The sequence below is a fragment of the Acinonyx jubatus genome, chromosome B2 (assembly GCF_027475565.1).
Source record: "Acinonyx jubatus isolate Ajub_Pintada_27869175 chromosome B2, VMU_Ajub_asm_v1.0, whole genome shotgun sequence".
NCBI lineage: Eukaryota > Metazoa > Chordata > Mammalia > Carnivora > Felidae > Acinonyx > Acinonyx jubatus.
In genome coordinates this window covers 12745953-12763969 of record NC_069385.1, presented here as the reverse complement: position 1 = coordinate 12763969, position 18017 = coordinate 12745953, and the positions used below count along the sequence as shown (strand labels likewise).

General features: G+C 36.4%; 1 protein-coding gene across 8 annotated transcripts in view; it reads left to right on the top strand.

Annotated features, from left to right (window-relative positions):
• SCAF8 (SR-related CTD associated factor 8) overlaps positions 1-18017 on the top strand; it is a 202260-nt gene that overhangs the window by 80060 nt on the left and 104183 nt on the right. For 4 of the 8 annotated variants that reach the window (XR_003419236.2, XR_008298254.1, XR_008298253.1 and 1 more), the window contains exons 17-20: positions 1308-1452; positions 4055-4123; positions 7371-7589; positions 8582-10049. Coding sequence is in view for 5 of the 8 variants with exons in the window: in XM_053222058.1 (XP_053078033.1) it covers positions 1308-1452; positions 4055-4123; positions 7371-7589; positions 8582-10035 (1887 nt within the window). In the remaining 3 variants the exon portion in view is untranslated. Of the gene's footprint in view, positions 1-1307; positions 1453-4054; positions 4124-7370; positions 7590-8581; positions 16354-18017 lie in introns of those variants that run through there. The other 4 variants (XM_027056581.2, XM_027056580.2, XM_053222059.1 and 1 more) reach the window with 1 other exon arrangement.

Sequence of the window (18017 nt, the reverse complement as noted above, 5' to 3'; positions counted from 1 at the left end):
CCTGCCTTTATGCAGCTTTGGTTTTCAGTAGGAGAGACAGAAAATGCAAGATGAGTGGGTTTGTGAGATATTATAGAAGGAAAAGGGAGAGAGTATAAGGATTGTACCTGTCCAGGTACAGGTGCTTATCATTTTAAGTGGTCAGAGTAGATTTAATTGAGAATGTGGCAACAGTTGCTGAGGGAATTAACCATGTGGCTACCTGAGGAAGAGCATTCCAGGCAAAAGGAACAGCCAGTGAAAGGCTCTAGGCCAGGAGTGTGCTTGGTGCTTTCCAAGAATAGTAAGTAGGCTAGAGTGAAGTGAATGAGGGGCAGCTTAGCAGGAGTGTGATCTCTGATAGGACTTTGGTTTTCGCTCTGAGATGGGGTGCTGTTGCAGAATTTTGAAGAAAGGAGTGACTTCATCTGGCTTTAAAGGTTTTAAAAGATCTGGTTTTAAAGGATTGTACTGGCTATTATTCTGAGAATAGACTAGTGGGCATTAGTAAAAGCAGGGAGACCAGTGAAGAGACCGTTGGAGCAATTGAGATGAGAGCAGATGGTGACTCATGGACTGTTGGTAGTGCAGGGAATCAGAAGTGCTCAGATAATCGGGGTATAGTGATGGTGTGTTGAGTGGGACTTCATGGCATGATTAGATTGGAGTTGTGAGAAAGAGAAGAGGCAAGGTTTTTGGTTTGCAAAATTGGAAAGATGAAATTATCATTATCTGAGAAGGGGCAGGACAATGAGTTCAGTTTTGTGCATGTGAAGTTTGGAGTCTTTCAGACAACGAAGTTGAGATGTTGAATAGACCACTGAGAAATGTGAAATTTAGGAAAGGGGTACACCCATGGTACAAGTAAATATTTGCGAATTATTGTACCTAGGATGAGTATAAAATATTTATGATAGGAGTAGAAAATTAAGAGAAATTCAAGCCATTTTGAAACTGTTACTGACAGGTTTCCTAATGGTTAGGTTGCTTACCATATGTAGGTATTATAAACTTAGTGGGGGATGGCAGCTGAAAACTGATCACGATATTCGCTCTTCAGGTCGGTGCCCATTTCTGTACATCACTTGAATGTAAAATAGATTTCAGCCTCTATGTATACTATCTGTTGACAATACTGCCTTGCTGTTACTTTAAGTTAGGGTCACTTACAAGTGTGCAAAAAGGAAAATAACAAGACGACTTAATACAGTGGTTTTTGTTACCTCCTTAGAAAGAAATAGAAATAAGTTACTTCTAGTTGTTCGAAGATGTATTCATTGCAGATGGATAGAATAATTTATGGGCTTTTTATTTTCTATTCACAAAAGATTCCAGTGGCGCCAGCTGTGCCTACAGTTAGTTTAGTTCCACCAGCATTTCCGGTCTCCATGCCGGTTCCTCCTCCTGGATTCAGTCCAATCCCTCCACCTCCTTTTCTGCGAGCGAGTTTTAACCCTTCACAACCACCTCCTGGTAAGGACTTTTCATCTTCTGTGTACTCTCCTTAGAATATCATTTAAATTGTTATTTTTCCATGTTAAAATGCTATATAGAGCATCAGTTCTCAAGCCTTAGCATACGTAGGGGTCCCTCAGAGAGCATGTTAAAGTAGAGTCCTGGGCCTGGCCTCCTTTTGCTTCCCCAAGTCTGAGGTGGGGCAAGACACTTGCATTTCTAACAAGTTCCAGGTGATGCACGTGGTTGGAGGACCACACTTTAAGAAGCACAGATGAGAAAAAAATGGAATCCTTTAAAAGCATTGAAGTACTCTTAAAATAACTTAAAGTTTATGTTGAATTTTTTGTATCAGAATTGTCTATAGTTACCACTCATACATCAGGAAGTATGTATTAATGTATATAGATGGTTATTCCTAAAAATCATTAGGTTTTCATTTTGACATTAGAAATGATAATGTATCTTAAAATGCTAATTGAATTTGTAATACTTTTTTTGACCTAATCTTTGATAAAAGTTTGTTGAATCAACATTTCTAGTTTAGAAACTATAGATTACTTGAGACTCGTCAATTAAATATAAATAATAGCTTGTATAGCTTAGAGATAGAGTTTTTAGTATTAGCCCATGGGAGGTTAGAAGAATGAGAGGAAAGCACAAAGGATTAAATGATATATATTATTTTTCAAAAAGCTGTTTTTATCTTTCTTTGAACTTCATGGATTTGCATATTGTAAGAAAAGAAGTACTTTGATTTCTATAATTTAAGTTCTTAGCCATTGTACAGAATTCCTAAAACTGTCAACAAGGCCAAAAATAAATTCATTGGCTGAGAATGGTTGTAATTTATTTGCTATGTAACATAAAATTTTCACATTATAATTAAATACATTATTTGAAATTAATGCGGGTTTTATAAGTATTTTATCTTTTTATATTTTAAAGATTGGAAGATTACTCTTGCCAGTTATTTTCTGTCTTTGAAATCTGAATTAAAACTTTTTTTCAGGGGCAGCTGGGTGGCTCATTTGGTTAAGCATCCAACTTCGGCTCAGGTCATGATCTTACAGTTTGTGGGTTCGAGCCCTTGCATTGGGCTCTGTCCTGACAGCTCAGAGCCTGGAGCCTGCTTCAGATTCTGTGTCTCCCTCTCTCTCTGTCCCTCCCCCTCTTGTGCTCTGTCTCTGTCAAAAATAAACATTAAAAAATTTGTTTAAAAAAATTTTTTTTTTCAGAAGATAATTTTCAATGATTAACTCATATCATCACATAGACTTTGTAGTATCATTGTCTAGCATTTATTTGTTGATAGTCACAGTATTTTTAGCCACCTTTTCTTTTAATGTTTATTGAATTTGAGAGAGCATGCTCAAGAGCAGGGGAGGGGCACAGAGAGAGAGAGGTTGGGAATCTCAAGCGGGCTCTGCGCTGTCAGCTCAGGGCCTGATATGGAGCTTAATCTCCTGAGCCATGAATCAGATCACCTGAACTGAAAACAAGAGTCAGACACTAGCTAACCCAGGCACCCCTTTAGCCACTGTTTTTTTAATTGAATTTAATGATAGCTCTGTATTTTTTAAAAAATGTTTTGGAATGTTTATTTATTTTTGAGAGAGAGAGACAGAGTGCAAGCAGGGGAGGGGCAGAGAGAGAAGACAATAGGCCTCAGGCTCTGAGCTGTCATGTCAGAACACAGTCCGACATGGGGCTCAAACTCACAAATGGCGAGATCATGACCTGAGCCGAAGCTGGACGCTTAACCAACTGAGCCACCCAGGTGCCGCTGGTAGTTCTATATTTTAACAATGCAAGGAAACAGATTTATTGTTTGATCATTTGACATTTAAATTTATTAAAAGTCAATATTTAAGTTGAAGATTTATTTCAATGCTCAAAGCATAATATAGTAACATCCAAGGTTATTAGAATAATTTGATCTAGCAGATAAACAGCATATATAGCAAAGAAATGCAGCAGCACATTTTTTACAAATAACATTATTGCATATAGTATTATCAGCAGCTTGAAATACAATATTTAGGGGCACCTGGGTGGCTCAGTCGGTTAAGCGGCCGACTTCGGCTCAGGTCATGATTTCGCGGTCCATGAGTTCGAGCCCCGCATCGGGCTCTGTGCTGACAGCTCAGAGCCTGGAGCCTGTTTCAGATTCTCTGCTCCCTCTCTCTGACCTTCCCCCGTTCATGCTCTGTCTCTCTCTTGTCTCAAAAATAAATAAACGTTAAAAATTAAAAAAAAAAAAAAAAAAGGAAATACAGTATTTAATTTCCCATGCAGTTATTCTAAAATACAAAACAGGTTGTCTGGCTTCTGTTAATTTTGATTGTACAGCATCATAGAGAGTGCCATAGGACTTCCACAAATGAGCAAATAAATAGGAAGTGATAGTGATAAGAATTTCTGTTCCTAGCTTATTAAGGATCAAATATAAGACAGTGTTTATAAAAGTGATTTTTTAAATGGAAAATATATTCACAAATGAAAGGTCATAGTAGTGGAAAGCTGTTTTAAGAATGTAGAATTTCATGTATAGCTGTTGAAATCTTTGAGTTAAAAGAAGTAAGTCTTCTTTTATTTCTGGTCCTTTTTTCCCTTGTAGGTTTCATGCCACCTCCAGTTCCACCACCTGTTGTACCGCCACCTGCTATTCCACCAGTAGTACCAACATGTGAGTTTCCTACTTTGAGACTTTTCTTTATTCATGGTAGTGTTAACCTGTTGGTTCTCATTCTTGTGAATTATAAATTTTTTTATGAAAGTTTTAATTTTTTATTTATTTTAATAAAGCATAGTTTTTGAAACGTTCATTTATTTACTTCCAGAGAGAGAGAAAGAGTGTGCACAAGCAGATGGGGGGCAAAGAGAAAGGCAGAAAGAGAATCCCAAGCAGGCTCCACACTGTCAGCACAGAGCCCCATGTGGGCTGAGATTATCAGCTGAGCTGAAACCAAGAGTTGGACATTTAGCCAACCAACTGAGTCACCCAGGCCACCCCTATTATGAAAGTTTTTAGAAAAATACTTTTTTTTTGCTAAATGATTTCCAAAAAACTAACATTATTATATGATAGTCATTCCATATTCAGATTTGCTCTGTTGTCTCAAAATGTCACTTAGAACTGGTTTGTTTTAGTTGAAATTCAGAGAAGAGGCCCCAGATCACATTTGTGTGATTTTTGTTTTGTGTATTAAATATCTCAATCTAGAGGAGTCCTGCTTAGACTTTCCTTTCTTTTTTAATCTTGATTTGCTGAAGAAACACTTCACTTCTCTATGCAAGATCCCAAACAGTGGATTTGACTTTTCCTTCTTTGTGGTATTGAATTTGTTCCTGCATCTTCTGGATTTTTCTGTACATAGGAAGTTTTTTAGCACCAAAGGTTTGCCAAGGATCTGCTCCAACATTTTTAGCAACAATATTTACCTGGTGGAGTGTTATATAGACTTGATATTATATCACATCAGGAGCCATGCAATTTCTTTTTTTGTTTTTGTTTTTTTGCCATTCAGTTTCTTCTTATCCCACTTCCAATGATTTTAAGATGGATCAGAGCATTCAGAAAATGGAACCTGATCATTAAAATCCCTTCCAATATTCATCTGATCTTTTCATCCACTGATTATTATTGCTTTCTAATCTATTTTCCATTGTTTGCAAAGTGGTAATCTTTTGAAGTTTGTAAGTTTTCTACATTTCTTACCTAGAATTTTTTACTAAAGAAATCTTTCTCGTACCAGCTGGTAGTAGTTACTTATCTTGAGGTACAGTTGTATGGGAGAACTGTGGTAGATGCTAAGTTCTTGCCCCTAAGTGCCATTTTTCAGCACAAGTTTAGTTCTGTGGGCATTTCTAGTGATACCCAGTGACTGAAGCGGGGAGAAGAGGCTTTCTCTTACTTCTTCTCTTTCTGTACCTTTCCCTTTCACTTCTTTCTCCTTCAGTTTCTGTAATGTTTGTGGATTAATAGACTTTTACTTTAGAGCAGTTGCACTCATTTTTCATTTTGAAGTTCAATTTGTTTTATCTTTAGTGAGTAAGAGACCTTTCATGTTGCCTTTTTATCCTTTTGAGACGACTACATGAGTTTTGGAGAACTTCTTAGCTTTCTGGCCCATTACTGGTTCAAAGGATTTTATTGTAAAGGGAGTTTATATGATAGAGAACTTACCTGTAACCCACTTCCCTTATATTTATAACTTCTTTTCTCTCCTTTAGTGTTCAAACAGGATTAGGATCCTTCTTTTTTATTGTTGGTTAATTAGGAAGCATTGTTTATTTTTTCAAAAGATTAGACAAGTATTTAGAAGCCGTTTTTGAATTCAGCATTCAGAGACTCATCCTAGAGCTTACCTCCCCCAGTCATTTCCTTAGCTTATTCATTTTAGAAAATCTGGGATCAGTTTAATGGAGAAGGAGAAATATAGCCATGTGCCAGGTACTGTCCTCATTGTTCATACTGTACTGTTTAATTCTCATAATTCCTACACATGATTGTAGGTGATTTTGTTGCTATTTTATAGCTCTCTTATGTGCTAGCAGTTTGTCCAGATAAGCTAGAGTCAAAATGTGAGGATAAAACAGTTCTTAAAATTCCCAAATAAATGATGTAATGGTGTTGTGACATAAATTGGACTAAAAATTCTGATGGCTTAGTCGTGACTTTATATTCCTCTAGTTCTGGTTTTTTTAAAGATATAAATGACATATACACTTAACAGAGTTTTCTACTCATTCTTTAAAATGGAATGTTGGGGCGCCTGGGTGGCTCAGTCGGTTCAGCGTCCGACTTCAGCTCAGGTCATGATCTCGCGGTTCGTGAGTTCAAGCCCCGCGTCAGGCTCTGTGCTGATGGCTCAGAGCCTGGAGCCTGTTTCAGATTCTGTGTCTCCCTCTCATTCTGACCCTCCCCCATTCATGCTCTGTCTCTCTCAGTCTCAAAAATAAATAAACGTTAAAAAAAAATTTTAAAAAATGAAAATAAAATGGTATGTTCATGGGGGCTCTGGGGTGGCTAAGTCGGTTGAGTGTCCAACTCCAGCTCAGGTCATGATCTCATGGTTCATGGGTTCGAGTCCCGCCCGCCCCCCCCCCCCCCCCCCCCCGCCGTCGGGCTCTGTGCTAATAGCCCAGAGCCTGAAGCCTGCTTCTGATTCTGTGTCTCCTTCTGTCTGTTTCTCTCTCTCTCCCCCCCCTCCCCATATGCCCTTAGTGTCTCTCTCTCTCTCAAAATAAAAATAAACATTAAAAAATTTTTTTGGAAAAAAATTTTTAAAACATGGAATGTTCATACCTTTTTATTTGTAGTCCACATTACCACTTATATGATGGGTTTCTAACCTCATTTGATAAAAGTAGAGAATGTAAGGGCATTAGTACATTATAATTTCAGGGGGTTTGAGCAGATTCATATTGTTGTGTGTATTTGTCATTCTGCATGAATCATTTCTGTATATTCAGAAATTCATGTACTGACATTCTTGGAAATTATGATTTTTTTTGTATTACTTCTAAAGTACTGGTCCATATTTTACTAAACACTTTAAAATATTTCCAAAAATTGTTTTCCCTGATTAAAATAAAGTAAAACTTTCTAAATGTAACTTAGCCTCTTCATGATGACTGATTTGTCATTTTGAGCATCAATTATTATATAATGTGCTAGGTAATAAAGAGATGCCATAAAATGAAACAGACAAGCTGTGAGAAGTTAGTTTTCATTATAAATAAAATAGAGGGACCAGAAGAGCATTCAGTATGTCACAGTAACTGAGTAGTTTTACCAAACTGGGGAGAGAGGAGAGGAAGTCATTGAAAACTTTGGCAAGGGCAGTGTTGGTCATAGTTAATATTTTAACTTAACACATGATTTGCTTGCCTAATTAAATCTGAAATATATTTTCTCGCTCTTTAAACAGCTTTAGTGCAGCCGCCATTATCCATGACTCCAGAAACCGTGAAAGATGTTGGATTTGGTAGTCTTGTTTTACCGGGTGGTTCTGTTGCCAGCAATCTTGCTACTTCTGCTCTGCCAGCTGGAAATGTTTTTAATCCTCCAACTAAACAAGCAGAGCCTGAAGAAAAAGTACCTCATCTTATAGACCACCAGATTCCTTCTGCTGAAAACACCAGATCAGGTAAAACAAACAGATTCCCCAGAAATACAAATTAAATCATAAGCACTACTCCTCTACATTGGTGTTTAATTCTGAGATGCGTTGCACATTTGTACCCAGTTCAGTGCACCAGTATTGAAGTGTTGCAATGTTTCAAAAGAGATCACTATCTCCTAAAATTTCTGTTAGAAAAAGTTGGCATTCTGTTCGGGATAGTGTAGATTTTGGCACGTTTAAGACCTTTCCCTTCCTTTTTTTTTTGGCCTATTGGGACTGCATCAATGTGCTGTTATCAAAATACAGTTTCACAGAATATGTATCCTTAGAGAAAGATTAGAACAAGCAGAGATTAGGTATAAATAACTTACTTCTTCCGGTATTTTTCAGCCAGGTCTAAAAGAGAAATACGATATTTCAAAGTAGCCAGTCCTTTTATGGCAGCACTGTTAGTATATTAAAATTTGTTTGTGCTTTAGAAAGACTTTTGTTAAAGGTGGAGAATTACTACAATACCTGACATTTTTTTTAAACTTTAAATGTTTTGGGGCGCCTGGGTGGCTCAGTTGGTTGAGCGTCTGACTTCTGCTCAGGTCAAGATCTCACTGCTCATGAGTTCGAGCCCCACGTCGGTCTCTGTGCTGACAGCTCAGAGCCTGGAGCCTGCTTCAGGTTCTGTGTCTCCCTTTCTCTCTCTGCCCCTCTCCCACTCATGCTCTCTCTCTCTGTCTCTCAAAAATAAACAAACATTAAAAAAAAAACAAAACCCACCTTTAAATGTTTTATGTAAAGATCTTAGGTAACACCCCACTTATGTCTTAATATTTAAATTTCACTATGCATAGTAATTTTAGCTTTAAGTTTAGTTTAGTATCTAGTGCATCTTGATTGTTGGGGGATATAAGCAGCTAACTCTAGACTAACTACTGGGAAATTAAAGCATTAGTAACTATAAATATAGTTTCCTTTTACATGAATGATTTTTATGTGTGTTATTTTTCCTTTTTCTGTTTTAGTGATTCCAAATGATATTTCCAGTAGCTCTGCACTTTTAGGAGGACAGCCACCAAATGTGACAAGCAATTCTGGAATTTTGGGAGTCCAAAGACCAAATGTGTCGAGTAATTCTGAAATGATTGGAGTCCGGCCATCTAATGTTTCCAGTAGTGCTGGGATTATTGGACCCCAGCCACCAAATATTCTAAATAACTCTGGAATTTTGGGACTACAGCCACCAACTGTGTCAAGTAGTTCTGGACTTTTGGGAGTGCTACCCCCAAATATTCCTAATAATTCGGGACTAATAGGAGTACAGCCGCCAAATGTTCCAAACACTGCTGGACTTTTGGGAACACAGCCACCAGCCGGGCCTCAAAACTTACCCCCTTTAAATCTCCCTGGTCAAAGGATGCCTGCAATGCCAATGTTAGACATTCGTCCGGGACTAATACCACAGACACCTGGACCAAGATTCCCTTTAATACAGCCTGGAATCCCACCCCAGCGGGGAATCCCTCCCCCGTCGGTACTTGATTCAGCTCTTCATCCACCACCCCGTGGTCCGTTTCCTCCAGGAGATATTTTTAGTCAGCCAGAAAGACCTTTTCTGGTTCCTGGAAGACAAAGTGTAGACAATGTTACTAATCCAGAGAAAAGGATACCACTCGGGAATGATAACATTCAACAGGAAGGAGATAGAGATTACCGGTTTCCTCCCATGGAAGCCAGGGAAAGCATTAGTAGACCTCCCCCGGTGGATGTTAGGGATGTGGTTGGACGGCCTATAGATCCAAGAGAAGGTCCTGGAAGGCCTCCGTTAGATGGTAGGGATCATTTTGGAAGACCTCCTGTCGATATTAGAGAGAATCTTGTGAGGCCAGGCATAGATCATCTTGGTCGAAGAGACCACTTTGGCTTTAATCCAGAGAAGCCCTGGGGGCACAGAGATTTTGATGAGAGAGAACATCGGGTTCTGCCTGTCTATGGTGGTCCAAAAGGCTTACATGAAGAAAGAGGTCGATTTCGGTCTGGAAGTTATCGATTTGATCCTAGAAGTGGTCCTTGGAACAGAGGATTTGGACAAGAAGTTCACAGAGATTTTGATGACCGCAGAAGACCCTGGGAGAGGCAAAGGGATAGGGATGACAGAGATTTTGATTTCTGCAGAGAAATTAATGGAAACCGTCTTGGACGAGATAGAATTCAAAACACCTGGGTCCCCCCTCCTCATGCTCGGGTTTTTGATTTTTTTGAAGGGGCCACTTCTCAACGAAAAGGTGATAACGTGCCTCAGGTTAACGGTGAAAATACTGAGAGACATGCCCAACCACCGCCTTTACCAGTACAGAATGATCCTGAACTTTATGAAAAACTGACATCTTCAAGTGAAATAAACAAGGAGAAGAGTGACACAGTTGCTGATATAGAAAGTGAACCAGTGGTAGAAAGCACAGAAACTGAGGGGACATAATCATCACTCAGTAGGTAAAAGATACCTTTTGTAAAGTTGTCATCTCTCTGTAATAGATTAATGGCTGACTGGACCATAGTTGTTCACTTTTGTCTGCCAGAATTAAGTTAATCTGATGTTCATGTTCACCTTTCTCTTAAAATAATTGTACAACTGACTTGTATAGACATTGTTCTTAATATGAACATGGTAGGTAAACATTTTTTATTTTTCTGATAAAATATAAATGTTGCCCCCAGATTCTTTTAACTTCAAGGAAATGAATAACAGCTTGTCAGAGACTTCCTATGGAAGAAAGAATTTTTTTAGATACTACCATTAGGTTGGATATGGTAATAGATATATTTCAAAATAGCAAGTGGTGGTATATCTTATCCATATCTTTAGGCTGCTGCAGAATTTTAAAGTAATAGACAAAGCTGTGATATTTTATGCAAAGACTGGCTCTAGATATTTGAGGAGCACAATACAGAGATTTTAAAAAGTGATTTTGTAAAATCTACACTATGGTCTCTGTTTCTCCAAAGTAAGTGTTTGTGATTTGTTCCTCATACTGCAGTGAGTAAAAAAGAAAAAGAAAAAAAAAAAAAAAAAAAAAAAAAAAAAGAAAACAACATAAATATTAAAGTACGTTTCAATGTTGGGTGAATTTTGTTTTTAGATGCCAATAAAACTTATTTGTTTGATAACAGTGTTCTAGGAATTGTATTTTTTTAATCTACAAATTCTTAAAACGTTGGATCATTAGCAGCATGTGCTTAGTTGTTGCAGAAGTTTTTTTACTACTCTTGATAACAATGAAGAACTGTGTGGTGGAAAAACATGTACTTTGATATAAAAATCATGCAGTCTCATTAGTATGTATGTAATATCTGTATATATTTATTGTGTAAATCCTATGTAGATTTTTCTGTTTCTCTGTATGTGTCTTCATGTACATACAGAGAAAAATAGTTGATAGTTTAGATTATAAAATATTCTTTAAAATCGGATAGAAAATTAGAGAAATTTGGCTAATTGACAATGCTCATAGTCAAAACTCTTAGCCTTTATGAAGGTAAAATAAGAAATATTGTAAAGAAATGCATTGACAGTTTGGCAGTTCTTTTTTAACATAGTTAGGCATGAAGCCAGAGTTAGCATGGAGCCAGAATTCACTTAAATGCTTGCATTGCTTTGTTTCACATTATATTTGCTATTCTGCATAGATACTGCTAGTACTAAAGTACTTATCGGTCACTTGCCTGAGGTGAATTTCTTAATTGCACAGAATATATAGAGGTGTTGATTGATTTAAAAACATTATATTTTAGGAACAAAGTGTCCATCGTGTGTTCTGTAGGCTGTGGGTAACACTGTTCAGATTAGCCTCCAAGGTAAACTGAGTAGCAGAAAAATTGGGGATTGGTTTCCTATTTATTTATTTATTTTTGCTTTTAATTTTCATTTATTTGCTATTTGTTTCTCCTTTGGGTTTTACATATATATATATATATATATACATATATTAAAAACCATTGGTGTTTTTTTTTTTTCATTCCTAATGAAGGCTTTTATTTGGTCCTATGAATAGTCCTTTTGTTTCCTATGCATTCCCAGCCACTCATCATTTGCTCTATTTCTCTAAAATTCTTAAGCTACATTTGTCAAGCCTGCCTAAAATAAGGATAGAACACACCAGCCCTGTAAAGTTGGATTTAAATGTAAATTTAAAATGGGATTGTTTTGGCTTACCTCTTGATAATCTAAACAGCTGTAAGAGCTTTAAGGTTGGTTCCTGGCCAAAAATCAAGTCATTTCTTCTTAAAGGTTCTGAACAGAAATAGTACATTATTACTTTCGTTATGTGAAAAAGTGGGTAAACGTGGAAATTTGGTGTTTATTTTTAAGGTAATTCAATATAGTCCAGTAATTTGAGTTGGTTTCAGATCTTTTCCTTAGGGTAACAGGAAAAACTGTGACAGTGGTGCAAAGTATTAACGTTCGGGAATGATTAGCCTTGTCCTTAAGGAAATTATATTGACTGGGATTTCAAACTACTTTAGTTGTATTTACCATTATTAAAATTAAGTGATATTCACTTGGATTAAGTAGCAATAAAAAATGTAGACTTTTCAGTGACTTTTGATCCCAAGTTTTTAATCACTGCTGGGCCTTCATGTGTAAACTTGAAAACAAAATATGTAGAAGCATCGCACTGGTTTGAAGATTCTGGTGGTGACAGTTAACCTAATCAGTTGTCAGTAGTGTATCTAGAAACCTATCTTGGGAGTGTGTGACACTCTTAAAATAGTTGAGAAAAATTTATGTCTACTTGTTCTCACTTTGTCCTTATTTTGTAGTATAGTATTTAAGTGAAGGATATTACTCATCCTTATACTGAATTTCCCAAGTTTATATTTACGTTCACTAGTTTTTTGAATGATGGAGAGAAATTGTCTTGATTAAGTTTGACGTAGAACCTATCGTGTTTTTGATGCGTTTGATCCCAGTGCTGTCACTAGAATACTAGCCAGTAGAAATAGCAAGGAGTGACCTGACCACTTGAGTACAGTTGTTCGAAGTGCTGCAGGCAGTATCTACATGAGCCACCAAATCAATAGTGTCTTGATTTGTGATGTGTTAGAGAACAATATGACTCTCAGTATAATAGACTACAGTTTTAGTAGATGCTTTCTAAATGTTTTTTTTTGCCTTTAAACATTTCATTAATCATTGGCTTCTGTTTATAGCATAAATACATACAGTGCACTCTGATCATTTATATTGCAGTTAGAAACTTGTTTTACAGCACAGCAGTCATCTGCAGCACATTGTAGGTGGAATGCTAAATTTATTTCAGTATGTAGGATGGGAAATGTTTAGCATTGGAAGGTGGAATAGTATAAAATTATTTGTTTAAAACTCTGGAAATGACTTTATATAATATTTAATTGATAACATTTGTTCATTATTTAAGCTATTACATTCTTACCAGAGTTTCTTTTGTCCTGATAATTTAGTGGTCTCATTAAATGTATTGGCCATTTTCACTCATATAAAAGATTATAGTTTATGGAGCCACACGTTTAAGGTTGTTTTGGGGTGGGTCGGTTTTATTACACTCAAAAAGAAAAACTTACCTCTTTCAGTTTGAAAAAGTATTTTTTTTATAAACACCATTGTTCATCAGATCTAAGGTGCCATTCATTGTAAGAAGCATCGTTCAGGAATAAAAACTGTTTCCAGCATGACATGCCAGGGATTACAAGACCCATCCTATTTCGGAAATGTCAAATCTAATGGTGTCTTAGAATCAAAGAAATGCGGTATTCATTATGAACTTTATATAGATATATATATAATCCCTTATTCATTGAATGATTTAAAGAACAATTTTGATGTTTTTTTGTCATTGTATATATTTCAAATGGGCACAACTTTAAAGAAAAAGTAAATTTTAATATCCAATTAAAAATAATTTTGTTATACCTTATGTGCCTTTATTATTACTTTATGGGGTGCTATATTAATAAAATGTTTTAAGGGCTTTTAACTTTCAGAGAAAGGAAACATTAAAATTTTTCTCTTTAAATGTTTTACATAATGTAGAAGAGGAGAAGCAAGTATCTTTATATTCATTTTTAAGATAGGCAAAATTAAAAACTAAATATTTGTAAATATAATAAATACTGCAGTGTGGCAGAGAATTATAAATGTTTCCTTAATTGAGGATGCTGTGGTTTTATATAAAACATCTTTTAAACTATAACTTAAGTTTTTTAAGCACTAAAATTTTAATTTTCCACTTCAAAAGAAATAAAGGTTACTACTTTTTAATGGGAGATTTAAATACAAGACACCTTGGTTTAGCAAAACTTTCTGGAATTAGAATTCAAAATTAATGGCCCAGATTGTTTTCTTTAGGGGAGTGTATACTTTAAATAGGGATGTACATATTGAAAACAATTTGAAATACTCTGTGGTTCTCAGACAAGAAATATACAACAGAATCACCTGTGGAAATAGGAGGTGGGGGGATGTCACCACAGACTTACAAATACAGAATCCCCTAGGAAGATACATATTTTTATACACACACACACACACACACACACACACACACTCTTCCCTGGGTGTATATGTATGCTTTTTAGAACCCCACAAACTACCACTTCAAATAGATTAAAACATGTAAATACTTAATATGCCATGCACTTGAGATTCTTCAAAAAAAATTTTAAGTAAAATACTTTGGTAATACAAAAATTATTTTTAATGTTTCAATAAAGTATATACTGTGGCAGTTGGCATTGGAGTATGAATAAAAAATAGAGAAGTCATCACAGTTCTAAACTCATTAAAGCATTAATAATTAATCTAAAAGATGAATTAAGGGAAGAAAGGCATGGAAGGAAACATCTTGACATGGTTTTATAGGAAGTATTTTTGACTCAATTGAGACTTAGTTATAGGATACCTCAAAGAAAAATTTACTTGATTTAAATGCTTTGATTATGGAAAGGGACCCTTTGGGACAAGATTGTGAGTGTCAGATTTATCAAGGACTAGTAATATTTCTAGTAGGACTACTTAGATGTGGTTGCATGTCAGAAACTAACACAGATCGGTGATTTATTTTGCATGAGCTTTGCTGAGACATTTTTCTTCCCCTCTACTTAATTCTCTCCTGTTTTGGGGTTCTCTTTTCATTCTATATGTACACTTAGAATTACTCTGCCCTGATCTAATCATGCTATAGAACAAATAATCTAAGTAACTTGTAAACTATAATAGTAGATCAAGGGGTAGAATTGTGCTAATGGACTAAGTTTACATCATAGAAGTGGTAGGTGCATCGGATAGTAGGATTGTAGCAGGATTCTCACACAGAAAGTCATGACACCAAGGCTTTTGTTTCCAGGAAGCAACTTTATTCATGCCAGCATGGCTCAGTTGTGTTCGTACCCTAAGAACTGAGCCCCGAACGCCTGTGGCATAGTCTTTTATGCATTTTTGACTTCTTTGTTTTCCATATATGGTAACACACAAACATGCAGTCTGATTAAGTGGTCTCATGTTACAAGGTCCTGAGCGAGGTTATGTTCCTGTGTAGCCAGGTTGCCTTGAGGGTTTTTGTTTTTTGGGTTTTGTTTTTTCATTTTTTAGGGAGGGGACCCTACCACAGGATGACCTATAGTGAAGGAAGTGGAGGAGGGAGCTCTTATGCACAGAGCTCACTAGATGGTAGAGAGTAAACTTAGAACTTGTGACTTTGAGCCCTGAATTAATGAGAAGCAGAGGAGTTTAATGAGCGTGTTACTCTGGCATAGCAATGGCAGATATGTTGCACTTGGTTGACCTGTGTTGTTTGGCCCTCTCCACACTCCATGGGAGCTATCACTATTTTGTCGTACTTTTCTGCCTTTCTCAGAATTCTCCAATCCTTCTCGGGGCACCTGGGTGGCTTAGTTGGTTAAGTGTCTGACTTCTGCTCAGCTCATGACCTTGCAGTTCATAAGTTTGAGCCCTGCGTCGGGCTCTGTGCTTGACAGTTCAGAGCCTGGAGCCTGCTTCGGATTCTGTGTCTCCCCCTTTCTCCCTCTGTCTCTCTCCCTCTCTCTCAAAAATAAATAAGCATTAAAAAAAAATGTAAAAAACGTCATCATAGCACTCCAGCCTCCTTTTTGATCCTTTATTCCAAGCAAGGACTATCAGTTGGATATAATTGTATTGAAAGCAGTTTGCTGCCCCTTGGCTTAGCGGTTTCTAGGGTCATTTCTAGTGTTTAAACACCTTGAGTATATGAAATAAATTTTCTCCTCTGTAAAAGACCACTTGAGGAAACCAGAGGAACAAAAGGAAAGACTAACAACATTGGAACTTTTTAAGAGACCACAGATTTCCATGCCATTAGGTTTTCAAAACTATTTTTAACATTTGCTAGATATATACGTCTTTTAGACAAGTTACTGTATCTCCAAGCATCATTTCTTAATAACTAATCTGCACGGTTACATTTTTAAAATGGTCATTGGTGATGTTAGCTAGTACTTAACAGACGTGTACTATGTGACAAGAACTGGGATAATTTTATTACCTGTATAAGACTCATGACAATCTTGTATTTTGCTAACAAGCCTGTCACAGATTTGTTTCCCAGGGTCACACAACTTGTAAATATTTGAGGAAAGGTTGAAACCCAGGTCTATCATTTTGAAAAGTTAGTGTGTAGCACCTGCTAAGGTTCGAGACATACATGGCAGAGGCTCACCAAGTGTTAGCTCCTCTTCTCTTTAAAAGGCAAAAAAAAAAAAAACCCACAATAAAAAGATAAAAGGCAAATAAATTTGTGCAGGCAGACATAAACTTGAACAGCCAGTCTTCTCCTTATAGGATAAGGCTTCATTTAAACACTAAACTGAATTTGTATTTTCCTTATTACAAGTACCTGTGGGACTCTCTCCTTTTCCTATAGCTAAATAATCACTCCAGCTGCATTTTCTTAGATTCTGTTTTCAGGGTTTGGGTTTTTCTTAAGGTTATGCTATGATATGATATGGTTAACTTTCTTAAGATGGTATTTTGAGGGTTTTTTTTTTTTTTTTAATGTTTTATTTATTTTTGAGAGAGACAGAGACAGAGCATGAGAAGGGGAGGGGCGGAGACAGAGGGAGACACAGAATCCGAAGCAGGCTCCAAGCTCTGAGCTGTCAGGACAGAGCCCTACTCAGGGCCCAAACTCATGAACCACAAGTTCATGACCTGAGCCAAAGTCAGATGCTTAACCGATTGAGCCACCCAGGTGCCCCAATAACATGCTATTTTGGAGGCAAGTTTGTATTGCACTGATATTAAGTAAGATTTTTTTTTTTTTACTGCAACTTTCCCACAAATAAAATATCAAAACTTATTTATCTTTTAAAATGTTTAAATATATGTAAAGCGGAGCCAATGGTTGCTTGCAAGTTTATATTTTAGATTGTGGCTGTAGGTGCTCCTGTCAAAATTCGGCATTTATACACTCTATGTATTGACAAAACTTAGTAATCCGTTTTCTTGTGTATAAAGCTCCTATATTAAGAATATTCCATGGCTTGAATTAAGTGAAATATGTCAGGTTGTCTTTACACATAGTAAGCATTCAGTATTGGTCTTTATTCACCACTTGAAATCAGGCAGTTTTAGAGCCCAGCTCTGTTGTCTTTGATAGCAGCGGATAATTTGCAGTCATTTTACTTTTCTCAAATATATAATCTGATTCTAGGTTTTCTTTCTCTTCAAGTCTTCTGTTCAAATCACGAAACTTAGATTCATTTAAGTTTTAATTCATAGCATGTCCTGGTGCTGGCCTTTGATCACCTTTTCCCCAGTCTTTGGACAGATGACTTTAAACATTGTGGCCATATTACTGGCTAATTTGCATGTCAGGGGAGCATGCTTATTATATTTGTGAGATTTCTATTTCTACTAATCTTGTCAAAGGTAATTATTATTTTACTTATGATTATTACATGAAATAAAAAGTTCTGCATTTGAACAATGAGTTTTTAGTAACAGGAGTCTTGTGTTTATTACTGAACTTGGGTCAGTTTGCATATTAATAAGAATGTTAGTAAATCAGAAGACTTGTGATGAGTAAAATTAACCTTTGAAAGTATAAAGGATAAAACTGTTTCAGAATTGATCTTTCTGTGATGACTGAAATTAGTTTGGACGTTTTAAATAGGAGAGGGTAGCATTTACCATCTCCGCAAGTTCTGAAAAGCATCACATCTTATATAGTGTGGTCATACCCAGGATAAGGATTTAGAGATTGCTAAGTAGTTAAACTATCAGGGCTTACGTTAGGACATTTTTAAAAATTTACTTAATAATATTTTAACTATAGCCCTTTGTTTTTATCATACTACTTTATGAATTCTAAGCCAAATGACCACAAGTTAAAATGCATTCTCACTGCAGGGAGAGAAGGGCTTGGGTACGGAGAGGCTTAACATTTT